The following is a 15,312-nucleotide window of genomic DNA, read 5'->3' as shown; positions in this document are numbered from 1 at the left end:
GACAGTGTCTGGGGGACAGCCTGTGTGTCTGGGGGACAGTGTCTGGGAGATGGCATGATAGGATGTATGTGTGACACCTGAGTTCTGAATGGCGGCTGGGAAGCCTGGCTGTGTAGGCTGGATATGTGGGGTCTTCTGGGTTGCTGCCCCCTGACCCCTCCTGGCACCCCCATTCCTGGCCATGTTTTCACAGCTGTTGGGGAGGAGGACGGGAAGGAGGGAGGGAGGAAAGGGGGTGTGGTGATCCTCTCTCTGCCACCACCTTGATGTTCAGCCCCCTTGAGGGGTGAGACCCAGCCCCGGCCTCCGTTTGCCCCCATGTCTGCCCCCTCCATGTGGCTGTCCACATCCTGCCCATGCCCAAAACTGCCCAAGGCTGTGGCTTACGGTGTGTGGAGGGTCGAGGGCTTCCTGGGGGTGGTGCTCATGGGGAAGTGCGAATGCTGGCTGAAGGACTCCAGGGGCCGCCCCAGAGCTGGTGGGAAACTGGCTGCCCCCCACCCCTGACCCACACGCCCTCCAGCTGCCTCAGCTCCTGCCTCAGTTTGCCTCTGGCTGGGTGGGTTGGACACCTGACCAGGTGGAACAATGGGGGTTTGTGTTTCCCAAGCTAAATATAGAGCCGTGGCAGTCAAACTGGCAGCCAAAATCCCCAGGAATCTGGGGGGGCTCCCTCCGGTGAGTCTGCTGGGGTCTCTGCAGAGGCAGGGGTGGAGGGGGCAGGGCAGGCCTGGCCGAGGGGGAGGGGAGGGGGCTGTTTGCTTTAGGATAAGGCTGGCTCCGTCTGGGGCCTCTGGCTCCCGCCTGCCTGTCCCCCTGTACTGCGTGCAGGCCGGCCCTCGGGGCCACACTTCCCGTCCGTCTGGCGGTCACTTGGCTCTGTCCTCCTCTCCCTTCCACAGTGGCCTCTGAGGCCCAGTAGATGCCCCCCACCGCCCTCCCACCTCCTCAAACTCGCCTGCCTGGTGCAGGGAGGGGGCGGGCCTGGGGGTGCCCCTCCTGCCCCTCCTGCCCCTCCTGCCCCTCCTGCGCCCGCAAGCACTGTCCAATGGGTCCTCTGTCTGCTCCTGACTCAGGCTTCTTGCGGGGCCGGGGCTGTGCTGGCCAGGGTGGGATTGGGACAGGCAAAGCCCCGGGGAGAGGGACCCCGTGCTAGCCCCCGGCACCTGCCAGGCGGTTTTTGGGTCTGTGTGCACACCCAGGTGTCAGCCTCGGAGGCTCCGGGCAGGCTGCGGGGTGGCCCCTCTGAACAGTGGGATTGCAGGCAGAGACAGGTGTCGGATGGTGGCTGCCTGGGAGTGAGGCCAGGACCCTGCGCGCTGGGGGCCTCAGGAGACCCACTTGTCTGTGGGCCCTGCAACCCGTCCCCCTGCAAGTTGGGGGTGTCTGGGGGCCCCATGTGCAATTGAGAAATTAGGGAGCGGTAGATCTCAGCAGCCCCTTCCTGGGGTACTGGGGGCTGGTGAGGAGGCGGCTGGCTGGGAGTGCAGGGATGGCCTGGGGCCCATGTTAGGAACCCCATGGCAGGGGTTGGGTGGACCCTAGCAGAGGCAGAATATGGGTGCAGAGAAGCGTTCCTGGGGGTGGGCTCGGTGGGGCAGGGTGGGTGAGCAGGTGGGGGCTGGGTAGGGCCCTCCCCCACAACCTCTAGCTCCCTTTTTGCTTTTTGCTTGTGGTCATAGAGGGAAGGGCCTGGTGTTGCTGTGTCCCCCGCTTCCCTGTACCCCCCAGCAAAGCTGGGCCGCCTCCCTGCCTGGACCCTGGGCTGTCAGCTCCCTGCATCCAAATGGGGACCGGCCCCACCTCCCCTCAGCGCCTGCAGACCAGTGGTGTGGGGCTGTGCTCTGCAAGGGTCCCCTGGGGTGGGAGGGGGCTAGCCTCCAAAGAGCCCGCGGAAGCACTCTGGGTCCTGGATGCAAAGGCCGGCAACGAGCAGCTGGTGATCACGCGCTGAAGAAATACCGGCTGGTTATTAGGGATACGTGCTGCCCTCAGGCCCCGTAGCGACAGCATCTCCCAGCAGCCGCCGCCCGGCGCCTCCGGGAGGCCAGGACGCGGGATGCTGGCCCTCCTGGCCTGAGTGGCCGCACTGTGGGGTAAGTGCCCCCGGCCAACAGCCGGAGGGCAGGGTCTCGGGAGCTGGGCCCAGCCAGGCCCCTGGGAAGGGCAGAGGGGTGCCCGGAGCCGCCTCTCCTGGTCTGAGGGTACCGTGGGTGGGGTGAGTGTAAGAGCTCAGCGCCCCTGCGGTCACCCCATAGTGCAGGAACTGTGGCGTGGGCCAGGAGGTGGCCCCGCCTCTCTCGGACACCTGCAGTGTCCTTGCCAGCGGCTGGGCATGCCCGCTCTCCCTGCACCAGAGGCACTGAGGCTGGCCGTGGCCTGACATGGCTGGGAGTGGGTTTCTTCCCGCCGGCGACTTGGGCTTCCCCCGTTGGGGGACAGCAGGCAGGGGGCTGCCAGCCAGACGGGAACCTCGCTGCGCGCCCTCTGGCCTCACCGTGCCACTCGGCCCAGCCTCCTGGTGTGCCGTGGCAGATGCAGACAGCCACAGACACGGGCCCCCAGACACGTCTGTTTGTGCTGCATGGACTCCCTCCCGTGCGCCTTGCCTACGGGAGGCCGTGGGGGGCCGTCCTGGCTCGCCTGTGGACGTGCATCCCGGCTGAGCCACCCCAGCCCCTCTGTACCCTGGCTTCTCTGTGACGGCATGTATGGGGAGTTGCGTGCGCACGGCCTGGCGGGCAGCGGGTTCCAGGTGAATGCTGACCATCGCGGTCTGGGAGCAGGGCGCTGGCCTCCAGACCCCCACTGCCTGGGCTGGGCAGGTGTATGTGCGTGGAGTCCCAGGTGGGGACCCGACGGGGACAGCCCCCTCCCCCGGCTCCCAGCACGCATGCCTGCCTGCACTCCCGACCGCCTGCCGCCCCCCTCTCCTCCTGGACTGAGCCCTCTGGCCTGCCCGCAGGTCCCCCGAGGATGGCGGACACGGTGGTTCCAAGGCAGGTGGCCCGGCTGGGCCGCACCGTGCGGCTGCAGTGCCCCGTGGAGGGCGACCCACCGCCACTGACCATGTGGACCAAGGATGGCCGCACAATCCACGGCGGCTGGAGCCGCTTCCGCGTGCTGCCCCAGGGCCTGAAGGTGAAGGAGGTGGAGCGGGAAGACGCCGGCGCCTACGTGTGCAAGGCTACCAACGGCTTTGGCAGCCTCAGCGTCAACTACACCCTCATCGTGATGGGTCAGTGGTGGCCACGCCGGGGCCGTGCCGTGTGGGCCCCGAGTCCATGCAGCCTGGGGAGCGGACCTTCCCTCCCCCCCTGCCGGCCTCCTCTGAGCCCAGGACAGGACGTGACCTCTGTGGTCACCACCCTGGCCTGAGCCCCCCCGTGGGCCTGTGCCTTGGGGTCCCCAAGCTCTGCTGACAGGGAGACCAAGGCTGGCTAGGGGGCAGCAGGAGTGGGCACGGGGAGCCCCAGGGTGGTGGTCCCACTAAAGGGCCGGCCGGGCAAGCTGGCGGCCTTGGCGTCGGCTCCAACTTTGAGGCTCAGATTTCAGAGTTCAGAGGGGCCGCCAAGGGCCTTCTGTTCTCTTCTGCCTCTGGGGCCCGGGCTCGGGGACTGGCGGGGTCCCCAGCGACACACCCTCTGCACGCCTGGCCCTCCCCCACGGGCTCCCGGGTGGGTCCCTGGGGGTGGGGCTCCCTGGCAGTCATGGCGGCCCATCTCGCAAAGCGGGAGCGCTTGACCTCTGCCACCCCCTCCCGGGTCCCCGGCTGGGTGGAGGCGGCTGTCCCAGGAGGGGCATTCCTCAGCCTGCCCCACCCCCGCTGGGCCCCCTGCTCTGGATTGTGGGATGGGAAGACCGCTGGTGTCCCCCCCACTGTCCTTTGAAAGGGGAGGATGACGAGGCGGTATGCGAGCCATGTCAGCTCACCAAGGCCTCGGCTCCTTGATGTGGGCTAGGGTTACTGCAGCTGCTGGGCAGGCCTGGCCCCCTCCTCCCACTGGCCCTGCAGACCCCCCGGAGCCAGGGGGGGCAGCTCTGTTGGGGTCACCTGCACCCAGGGAGTCGGCTGGGCAGACAGCTCTTGCCCGGCTGTCTCTGGGATTCTGAGATGTGGGCGTGCCTCCAGGGGCTCCCATTTGTGTTTCTAGAGCTTTCCCAGCTGGGCCCATGGCTGGGGTCAGGGTGGGGACTGCTGGGGCCCCTCTCACGTGCCCTCCTCTCTGCAGATGACCCTGGTGTGGGAAGGGAGCGTCTGGGGCAGGACGGCTCCTCTGGGGGCCAGGAGGACGCAGCCAGCAAGCAGTGGGGTGAGACCCTCCTCCTTGGGTGCGGGTGGGGGCTGCCCCCCCGTGCCGTGCTGACCTCTGTGCTGTCCGCCTTGCAGCGCGGCCCCGTTTCACACAGCCCTCCAAGATGAGGCGCCGGGTGATCGCCCGGCCAGTGGGCAGCTCTGTGCGGCTCAAGTGTGTGGCCAGTGGGCACCCACGGCCCGACATCACATGGATGAAGGACGACCAGGCCTTGACAGGCTTGGAGGCCGGGGAGCACAGGAAGAAGAAGTGGACCCTGAGCCTGAAGAACCTGCGTCCCGAGGACAGTGGCAAGTACACGTGTCGCGTGTCCAACCGCGCAGGCGCCATCAACGCAACCTACAAGGTGGACGTGATCCGTGAGTGCCAGGGCTGTGGGGCCGTGGGGGGCTGGCGGCGCCCGGGGAGGCACTAACGTCGTGTCCCCGTGCAGAGCGGACACGCTCCAAGCCCGTCCTCACGGGCACGCACCCCGTGAACACGACCGTGGACTTTGGGGGCACCACGTCCTTCCAGTGCAAAGTGCGCAGTGACGTGAAGCCAGTGATCCAGTGGCTGAAGCGCGTGGAGTACGGCGCCGAGGGCCGCTACAACTCCACCATCGACGTGGGCGGCCAGAAGTTCGTGGTGCTGCCCACGGGCGACGTGTGGTCGAGGCCCGACGGCTCCTACCTCAACAAGCTGCTCATCACCCGCGCGCGGCAGGACGACGCCGGCATGTACATCTGCCTGGGGGCCAACACCATGGGCTACAGCTTCCGCAGCGCTTTCCTCACCGTGCTGCCAGGTGTGTGGCCCCCCGCCCCCAGCCCGGGCCCCCCGAGGCCACGTGCCGGCCTCCCGCAGCCTTTCCTGGGACCCGTGGCGACGACCCTCTCCCACCCCCTTCCTGGGCCTCTCTTGCAGACCCCAAGCCGCCAGGGCCACCCGTGGCCCCCTCGTCCTCGGCCACTAGCTTGCCGTGGCCCGTGGTCATCGGCATCCCGGCCGGCGCCGTCTTCATCCTGGGCACCGTGCTCCTGTGGCTCTGCCAGGCCAAGAAGAAGCCGTGTGCGCCTGGGCCTGCCGCCCCCGTGCCTGCGCACCGCCCGCCCGTGGCCGCCCGCGACCGAGGCGGGGACAAGGACCTCCCCGTGCCAGCCAGCCTCGGCACCGCCCCTGGCCTGGGGCTGTGTGAGGAGCTTGGGCCTCCGGCAGCTCCCCAGCACCTGCTGGGCCCGGGCCCATCTGCTGGGCCCCGACTTTACCCCAAACTCTACACAGACGTGCACACGCACACGCACACACACACGCACTCGCACACACACTCTCACGTGGAGGGCAAGATCCACCAGCACCAGCACATCCACTATCAGTGCTAGACCGTGCGGCCGCGCGGGGCGCCAGGGGGCACGTGGGGGGCTGGGGGCAGAGGGCCGCGGAGACAGTGGAGCCCAGGCAGGGGCACAGTCAGCCCCCGGGCGCCCTGGATGACGCACACGCGTGTATGACATACCTCTGGACACACACACACACACACACACACACACACACACACACCCTCAGACTCAGACGCCCTGGGGAAGGTCTGCGTTTGTAACTTTGCAGTGTGCATGTAGCAGCAGGCTAGTGATGAAGGAATCCCTTGGCTCCTGTGAGGAGGATTTCACAGGGGCCATGGTCAAGCCGCCCCTCCCGCCCCTGGCAGGAGGTCGGAGGGGCACCCTGGCTTTGCAAACCGAAACCCCCGACCCCTGTCCTGTGCTGGCCTCCGTGTCCCTGACCAGGCCTCCGCGGGCGGCTGGCTCTGCTTGCCACCCCAGTCCCTCGGGCCGGGAGGTCAGGCAGAGCAGTCCAGACCCCTGTCCTGAGAGGCGGGTGCCGGCTGGGGGTGACCCTGCCCATCCAGCCTCCCACTGCCAGAGAGAAGGGCCCTTGATATTTATATTTAAGAAATGAAAATAATAATATTAATAATGCTGGAAGGAAGGTGGCACTGCAGACCAGGCCTGTCCTCAGGCCTGGGACGCACCTGGCCTGCTGGCCAACTGGATGGCCACCTTGGGGCACCCATCGCCCCACTGCCTGTGGCAGCCCCAGACCTCTGTAATTTTATATAGAGTTTGAGCTGAAGCTTCGTATATTTAATTTATTTTGTTAAACAAGAAAATGTGCATCTTCTTCCATTAAGCTGGTGTTTCTGCCTTTGGCTTCTGTGCATGTGCACGTGTGTGGGCCTGTTACAGGTGTGTGTGTGTGCGGGCCTGGGTCTGCGTACATGTGTGTGCCAGGCTCGGGCTCCAGGAGTCCTGTCACTGGCCTGAGGTTCTGGGGCTGGCACCTTGGGGTCCCGGGGCCTCATCAGCTCCCCCGAACCGAACTCAGGTAGCCATGTTTGGAGCGCTGACTGATCACGCACCTGCAGACACCTCCCGAGCTAGCTAGAGTCCTGCACACCTGGCCCAGCGGGTGTCCCCCTCCCTCCCTACCAGTATGGCCCCCGTGGCCCTCAGTGCAGGGCTGTGGTTTCCCTGGCCCACACTCTGGGGGTTCAGCTGGTGGCCTTGGAGGGCTGGGGCCTTGTTGTCACCTCCGTCCTGGTGCCTGCTGCCTGGAGGGTGCAGTCCCAAGTCTGCCAGCCGTTACCAGGTTATGAACAACGGTCCCACTCTCCAGCTGGGGACACTGAGCCTGGGACTTGTTGCCTCTTAAGAAAAGGCACTAAGATAATGTGATTTTTAGCAAAGCCACCTCTGTGAGGTCCCCAGAGCCTCAGAAGTCTGGCTGAAGGAGCGGGGGGCACTGTAGGGAACAAGGATAGGTCCTGCCCAGCGCTACAGGCCAGGGCACTGACCCTCCCACCTGGTACTGCTGGTTCCCTGCAGCCAGAGCTCCCCAAGGTCAAGCCTCCCCCATCTCCCTTTTCCCCAGCTGAGGGCAGGTCTGGGGACCCTCTCTTCTGGTGTCCGGGGGCTAGGCCCCAGCCTCTGGCCCTCTTCCTCTGGGCCCCCTGGCCTCCCCAGGATGGACCCCAGTCTTTCTGTCCCCAAGGAGGCAAGGGCTAGCCCTGAGGGAAGGCCCACTGGGGTGATCCTGATCCCACAGGCAGTGACCGAGCCTGGGCAGGGCCGGTGGCCTCTGGGTGTTGGGAGGCCACCCTCAGTGGACGTCATGGGAAGCCAGGTGTGGGAGCTCTGCTGGAGCAACCAGGGGTAGCTGTGGGGGCTTCAGGCAACCACAGCTGGTGACCAGCAGATGTTCCCCAGACAGGACAGGCTGTGGGGGCCGGTGCCTGGATGCGTTTCGGTCTGAGGTGGGGGAGGGATGGAAAGAGCCTTGGGTGGTGGGGAGAACTTGGGCTACAGGACATCCATAGGCCATGGGGGTTGGAGCAGTCCCCACCAGCACCTGAGAGGGTACAGCCCACCCTCCCCCGGACCTGCAGAGGTGCCCATGCCCTTCCCAGCCGAGATCCGGTGTGTCTGCCTGGGGTTCACATGGGACCTGCCCTTGTCTTCTGCCCCTTCTGCGTTCTGATGGATCCTCTCTCAGGGCCAAGACAGGCCTGGCAGGGCCCTGGGTCCTGGCTCTCGCTGAGACCAACAGCCCTGGGGTCCACACCCCCGAGAGCCCTTTCAGGGGTTCTGAGGGAAGGCGGGCACTGAGGGACTGGTGACTCTGTGAACACGTGGGGACCCTGTCTGGTCCCCCCAAAGCTCTATGCCTTCATTACCACACCTTGGGGCTCAGGGTCCTCAGCCACAGCCTGACCCACAACGACCTCAGCTTCCTGCTCTAGAGACCATCACGTGGGTCCAGACCCCTCTCCGTGCGCTTCTCAGGGGCCACCTGCAGCTTGCAGACCCTTCTCCCTTGGCCCCGCGCTGTCCCTCTGCTCTCAGTGGGCTGTCGCCAGCTCCATGCTGCCTGACCCCTGGGCCATTCTGCCCACTCCCACTCTGCACCTGAGCCCACACCTCTGTCTCCATGGGTGCCCGGGCCCCCGTCGGGGACTCCCAGGTCTGATGCAGAGGGACAAGACTCAGCTGGTGTTAAGGGCAGGGTCCCCCACCCAGGATGGGGCCTAGAGACAGAGAGGAGGGGTGGGTGGGGAGGTGGGCTTCCGCTGCCCCTCCATTTTCACCCCTGCCTGGGCAGAAAGGCCAGTGAGCCACCACCAAAGCTGTGGGGACCACCAACAAGGAGACAACACCTGGTGCCCCCAGCTCTGCGGGGTTCTCTGCGGAGTGGGGCCTGGGGCCTGCCCTGGGAGCTCCCAGTTTGGAGACAGAGGGGAGGGACCCAGCTGCATCCTCAGAGTGACCCCAGGCCAGGCTGGACAGGGACGTGTGACAGGCCATTTCAGGAGGACGCTCTTGGCGTCCTGGGTGGGGTGCAGTGTGCTGGGTGGATGGAACCCCAAGTGCTGAGCGGGGCCAGCACTCTTCCCTCTGATCTGTCCCCATGTGGTGATAAGCTGGCCCCGTGAAGCCCGGAGCACTTGAAAGGGCAGGTTCCCGGCCATCCTGGCTTCAAAGGGGAGGCTCATCCCACAGCTGTCCCGGGGCGGGGGGGCTCAGGCTGATGCGAGTGAGGGGGCCGGGGGACAACCCCACCCTCATAGGACTTGGGTCGGGACGGCCTGGCAGGAGATCAGAGCCTTGTCCTGGGGTCAGGCCAGGGGACTGGGACAGGAATGCAGGATGTGGGACCCAGGAGAGGTGTCAGGAACATGGGACATGCAGGCGGGACACAGGACGAGGACAGCACAGCCTTGGCCTGGACTCAGAGCCTGGGGTTAAGGGCCCGCAGGGGATGGCCAGGCTGTGTGGCGAGTGCTCATGAGCAGGCGCAGGGCATGGGGCCAGGCCGCACAGCCACAGGGCTGTCCTGTGGGCGTGGGCGGGGGCGGTGGGAGGTGGGCTACGGACACAGGGCCTCCCACTGGGCCAAGCCCGTTCAGGGAGCCGGGCCCCCTGGCTGGGCTGGGAAGGCAGGACACGGACCGCACCCCACACCTGGCACCAGGGTAAGGTGTGAGAACCTTCCAGGTGTCCCAGAAAGCAGGGCACTCAATAGAGCCCCTGCCACATCCAGGGGGCGCATGGGAGGGCTTGGCGGGGTGCAGGGGGCAAGGGTGGGGTCTGTGCCCTATGCTGACCTCACCGTGGTCCTAGCCCCACACGGCCACCCAGGCCTGGGGGACGCTTTCCTGGGGGGCCTGGGTGATGCAGGGTCCTGGGGTTTGGGGGTTATTTTTAGGCCTCATGACAGTGTCTCTGGGGAAGTATTTGCCCAGAGCCATGGCTGGGTACGCTGATGGAGGGCTGTCTGTAGCTCAGGAACCCTTGGTTACCCAGTGGCAGAGCTGGCCTGCAGTGGCCCCCCAGGGCTGGTGGGATCCATGCAAGGACAACCCCCCCCCCATGGCCAAACCTCCAGCCCCCACATGGGGCTCCCGGTGGGCTTGCCTGTGGAGGCAGAGGGCGGGCTCAGTGCTCAAAGCTGGGGTGAAGCAGGGAGCAGACATGGTCTGCACTTCCCCCATCCAGTGAAGATGGGGGGGCCCCCAGGGGAGATGCCCACCCAGCCCTGGGCTGCTCTGGGGCCTAGCAGGACGGCCATGCCTCTGGGCCTCAGGCTCCACACACAGCCCTCATGCCGTCCGTCTCCCTCACAGATAGGCCTGGTCACTCTGACGCGAGTCACGGCCCAGTGGGGGCTTCCTGGCCAGCCCCTCACCATGACCCCCTGGCACCATCCCTCAGGTGTCCGTTCCCCAGCCTGGGACCGACCCAGGGGCAGCTCTGGCCTCCGGCACTGACAGCCCAGCCCTGCCTGCTGAACCTTGTAAAGGTCTGGGCTGTCCTTCCTGAGATTCAGCCCTGTCCTGTCAGCCCCACCCAGGGCGCTCCCTGGCCCCCGCCGGCCCCGCAGCTCTCCACAGCCTCTGCTTTGGCTCGGAGGTCGCTACAGGCCGGTGCCCCACCCCAGCCACTCTGGTCCCTGGGCTGCAGTTGCCCGAGCAGGGACAGTGCCCCCCCCCCCCGCCCCCGCCGGCCCACGTGCTTTGGTGACGCTAGGTGGGAGCCGGGACACATCCCTGGGCCCGAGGGACCGAGGGGTGCTGAGCCCACCTCCCACCTGGGCTTCTCCCGTGGGGACAGCGCAGGGTCAGCCGCTCCTGATGACCGTTCCGGCCTCATGAACCCAATCCTGGGCACTGCCAGGGGTGAGCCTGGGGCCCTGCTCGGCGGGCTCAGGGGCTCAGCCCCGAATATGCTTCTGTGGCCCGCAGCCTGGCCCAGACTCCGTGGCTGCCAATGCCCAGTCAGCTGCTCGTGCCCTAGCGTTGCTGATTTGTGGGTGGGAGCCACTGACCAGGACTCGCACTAGCCCCTGCCTGCCTACGTCCGCCGCCAGCCAGGCCAGGCCTCCTGTGCCCCCACCCTGGGAATCCCGGTCAGCCCAGGGTGTGGGTGGGTGGGGACTCAGCACAAATTCAGCATCGGCCTGGGGCAGGGCAAGGCGCTGGGGTCAGGGGCCCCTCTGCACATGTCTGCCTCTTGGGATCCCGGCTGGTTCCTTTCGGGGGGTCTTGAGCCTGGTGTTTGTCTGGGACGACAAGGGAGCATGCTTGGGTTGGGCCCCATGGCCAGCACAGTGGCTGGAGCCTTCTTGGGAGCTGCATCTCTGCAGCTGGGGTTTGGGGCTGGGGCATACACGCTGCCCCTCACTTCCTGACCTCGGGCCAAGTCCATCTGGGCCGTGTCTGCGGGCTGGAGGCTTGCTCCCTCCTCTGGCCTCGCTGAGGCCTCTCTCCTGGGCTAGAGGGGCGTGGGCTCACCCCCAGAGGCTGCGCCGGCCCCTGTCCACACCACCTTCACGGTTCCAGGGAGGCCGAGGCGAGAACTACGTGAAGTATTCTGAGGACCCGCCAGCCGCCCCATAGTCGAGCCTTGGTGGGGAAGAGTGAGCTGGCCTCCTGAGCATCTCAGGGGGGAGCAATGCCCTGTGTTGGGGGCTGGGTGGGGGGTGTCTCTGATGACTCAAGGGAGGGGACCAGATTGGGGCCAGATGTGTACCCCCCCGGTGGCTGAGCTGGAACACACACTCCAACCAGAGGCAGCGTGGGGGCACCCACAGAGGGTCAGCAGCAGCCCCAGGTAAGGGAGTGGGGGTGGGGCCTGAGGCTGCCCCGCCCTGCCCCCACCCCCTGCGACAGCCGTGGGGCATCTGGCCGGCAGGTGGAGACAGCTGCCGACAGCTGGCTGGAGGGGCGGGCGCCGGCCTTATCCCACGTGTAGGCAGGGAGTGGTCGGGTGGGTGGTGGGTTTTGTTGGGTTGCAGTTGAAGGGGGTTGCATGGTGAGTCCCAGGGAAGCTACCACGTTCCTGAGTAGCCTTCCCCTGGGCCCTGGAAGGGCCCTCGCCGCGAGGATGGTGCTGAGCAGGCAGAGGTGTCTCCGCCCTGGTGCAGGGCTGAGGCTCCATCTGCCTCTTGGGGGGGCCCGGGGTCTGGGGACTTCCTGAAGGGAGGGGCCAGGGCCGCAGAGGAGGCTGGGCGGGGGGCAGGGGTCTTTGCTGGAAAGCAGTGCGTCCCTCCCCCCACCCAGCAGCGTCCCCCGCGAAGGGCGGAGAAGTTGGGCTACGGTGGGGAGTAAGAGTGGGAGCCCACTTGTGGCTCCTCTCGGGTCTCGGGTTAGGGGTCGGGGGGAGCAGGTCCTACCGAGGCTCGACCTTCCTGGAAAACTGTGAATCTCCGTGGGTGCCTGGAGACCTGTGTGATTCGCCCCTGGGACCATCGTCCCCGTGACTCCAGGCCCTCCCCGGCATCATCCCAGCAGCCCCCCAGGAACCGCCCCCTCAGCTGGGGGCAGCACCAGAGCTGCCCACTGCCTGGCTGGGACCCTCCTCTGGGCCATGCCCTGGGCACCTGGTTGGGGGGCACCTAGCTTTAGGCAGGACCCAGTGAACAAGGGGCAATGAGCTCAGGGTGGCCACGACCCCCTGCCCTCTCTGAGCCTCCTGTGTGAACCAGGACCCGGCCTGGCCGGGCTCTGACCCTCTGATGTGTGGGCAGGACGGTGGGTGTCCTGGGGTCACAACCCCACCCACTCCCGGCCCCGTGACCCCTGCCTCCACCCCCACGTGCCCTGGGCAGCGCCTCCCACCGCATCTTGCAGGCCTGGCCGCTTCCCCAGCACACTCTGACTCAGCCCTGGGCATGAGGGGCCCCCGCTCGGCTGGTGGGTGGGATGGGCAGGGCTCTGCAGAGGCAAATTCCTTATTCCTTCACAGCTTTTTCTTCTATTTTTTCCACTTTCTTCTAAAAGCTGTTCTCCACTGTTCATTCCTGGACCCCCTCCAAGACAATCGGCACCCGGCTCCTCGGGGCGGCCACAAAGCTCCTTTGACGGTGGTGGTGGGAGCTAAACCAACAGCGGGGCGGGGGCGGGGGGACGGTGCCCGGGGCCTCTGGGAGGCTGTGCGCAGCCCATGGGGGTCCTGCTGGACCCCGGGCTCTGCCGGGCTGAGCCTGCTCCCGTTTCTGGCGGGGAGGAGGCTGTCCACCTTCGCCGCCGGAGCCCAGTGCCTCCGGCTCTCCAGCTGGAGCAGGGACATGGCCAGCGCCTCTTCTGAGCCTCCTGCTGGCCCTGCTTGTTCGGGGGAGGACTTGGAACCCATCCCCGTCTCTGTCCATGTCCTGCGTGTGGTGTCCGGCCAGCATGGCCTTGTCGAGGGCGTCTGCCACCACAGGACCCCAGGCCCGCCTGGGCGACAGGATGGTGGTTGCCCTCAGTTGTCTGTGTCCTCTGCCAAATGTCCCCAGCTGTGGGCCCAGGAGTGCTGGGGTTCTGGTGCACACAACTAACTGCACACAGTGCCACTCATTAAATGCTCGGGGAGAGAAGCAGCTTTGGGGCCCAGAATGTTGGGGTGTGTGGGGCCAGAGTGTGTCTCCCTCCCGCCTGCCCTCCGGTGACCCAGGAGGCCTGCCACAGACAGACACCTGGGGCCTTTCCTTCTGGTCCAGCAGGGTGGATGGGTGGTGGCAAGCATCACAGGCCACGGGGGACCCAGGCAGGGAGGGGGTGGGGCTGGACATCCATGAGCCGTGGCCTGGCGACAGGACAGGAAGAGTCTGCATAGGGGAAGGCACGGGAGGGCCCCGCGGAGACGCTCTGGCTGGTGTCCCTGATGGGGATGGCGGGCCAGCTCAGCCTGGGGCAGGCTCCTGGGCGCCCGGGCCTGTCACAGCTGCCCGAGGTCCCTGAGCCCTTGCAGGCTGGCTGGAGGAGCCTTCGCTACAAACATGAACATCGCCCACGGGGCCCGGTGAGGGCAGTGGCCCGGCCAGGGAGCAGGCCCAGAATGAGGCACAATCCGCCCTTTGTTCCTGCGGCCGCCTGGAGCCTGTAGGCCAAGAGGAAATGAGGGAGAGCCAGCCAGCAGCCCTCACCCGCCCGGCAGGCCCTGCTGCCAGGGCCCGGCGGACGCCAGGGCTGGGCTCTGCAGAGGGGCTGGAGGGGCTGCCTGCCCCACCACCCTCTGGCCCAGCACAGCGGGATGTCTACGGGGGGCCTGCACCTCCGCAAGCCCCAGGCCACCACCCCCCGCCCCGTGCCCCGCCCGGGCAACTGGCTCTGCGCACACACCCCTCGTCCTCTCCCCTCCTGGCTCCCGCAAGACACTGGCAGCCTGTCTGGCTGGGGGTGGAGAAGGCAGGGGTCCCCTCAGATGTGAGCGAAGGGGTCTGCCGTCCATCCTGCGGCAGCCAAGCTTGTTAGCTTGTTCCGTTGCCCGCCGAGTGGGGTGACCCTGGCCCCGAGGGGCCAATCCTCTGGCAGATCCCGCGCCTCAGCCACGGCCCATCCAGGGGCAGTCTGGGGCCACCGACGGGCACATGTGCACGTGTGGTCTGTGTGTGGTGCATATGCGTGCCTACTGCTGTGCGTGGGGCTTGGGCCTGCCGGCGGTTCTCCCTGGGGTCTCAGCAGAGCGGTGAGGACGCGCGAGCCGCCGGGTATCTGTCTCGGGCTGTGTTTTAGCCTTTGCCTGAGTCTGTGCTGAGGCTGAAAGGTGACCCGGAGCCCCTCTGCGGCGCCGTGATCCTTCTTATCTGCCCTGGGAAGGGTCGACTCTGCCTAGCGGGGCCCAGCTTTGATCCCCACGGGCAATATCCCCGCCACGCTGGCCAGCCCGGCAGGCTGGGGGCCTCAGCAGGGGCCGGCCGGGACCCGGAACCCTGGCCTGGGGCCCACCCTGGGGGCACCAGGCAGGAATACCTGGGGGCAAACCCCACGGCCAAGGCACCCACCCTCAGGCCGCAGGGGTGGGTGCTGGGCCCTCTGGGATGGCCTGGGGTCCAAAGTCCACCCAGAAGTGGGGAGGCCCTGGGGGCAAGAGGGCCTATCCCAGGGCAGGGCAGGGGGCGGTCTGGGATGCTCCACTCGGGGAGGGCAGGGGCGGCAACTCCCCCCCCCGCCCCGCCCGCCACTGCCTCAGTTCCCTCCACCTGATACCAGACCTGAGCCCACGCCCGAGCTACTCTACCTAACATGGCGGTACTGAGGGTCAGGGATCCCTGTACACCAGAGGGAGCATCTTCAGGGCAAGGAGAAGGCACCTGAGGCCTGGGTACCCTGCCCCACGGCCTTGGATGGTGACCGCCGCCGGGAAGGCTGGGGGCTCAGACAACACGGCCTGCCTCCCCCACACCCAAGAAGGTGCCCGGCTCAGCCTGGCCTCGCCCTGGCTCTCCCAAGTGCTGGGTCCACTCAACTTCCACCAGCCTCCTGCTGGCCACAGGGAGCTTGCCCAGATGGATGGGGGTCCCAGGGCTGGGGTCCTGGCCCACTGCTCCTCCTCTGGGCCCTGCAGAGGCTTCCCTCCTGTGGCAGAGGGGAGACAAGCCCAGCCGTGCCCATGGCAGCTGTAGCTGTGTCCCCAAGTGTCCCCAAGGCAAGGCTGACCTCCTGTGGCCCCAGGCCCCCGCTGAGTCCCCCGGCCTGCCT

General features: G+C 66.9%; 1 protein-coding gene across 4 annotated transcripts in view; it reads left to right on the top strand.

Annotated features, from left to right (window-relative positions):
* The window catches only part of FGFRL1 (fibroblast growth factor receptor like 1), a 13,394-nt gene extending 7,557 nt beyond the window's left edge, over positions 1-5,837 (top strand). For 3 of the 4 annotated variants that reach the window (XM_035005502.1, XM_035005501.1, XM_035005500.1), the window contains exons 3-7: positions 2,966-3,238; positions 4,233-4,313; positions 4,391-4,675; positions 4,750-5,103; positions 5,223-5,837. In XM_035005502.1, coding sequence (XP_034861393.1) covers positions 2,966-3,238; positions 4,233-4,313; positions 4,391-4,675; positions 4,750-5,103; positions 5,223-5,677 — 1,448 coding nt within the window. In that variant the 3' untranslated portion in view covers positions 5,678-5,837. Of the gene's footprint in view, positions 1-2,546; positions 3,239-4,232; positions 4,314-4,390; positions 4,676-4,749; positions 5,104-5,222 lie in introns of those variants that run through there. The other variant, XM_035005499.1, reaches the window with a different exon arrangement.
* The last annotated feature ends 9,475 nt before the right edge of the window (positions 5,838-15,312 follow it).

The sequence above is a fragment of the Mirounga leonina genome, unplaced genomic scaffold (assembly GCF_011800145.1).
Source record: "Mirounga leonina isolate KUSES-001 unplaced genomic scaffold, KU_Mleo_1.0 Mir_129, whole genome shotgun sequence".
Taxonomy (NCBI): Eukaryota; Metazoa; Chordata; class Mammalia; order Carnivora; family Phocidae; genus Mirounga; species Mirounga leonina.
The sequence above is the reverse complement of the archived record's forward strand: the minus strand, read 5'-3'. Positions and strand labels throughout refer to the sequence as shown.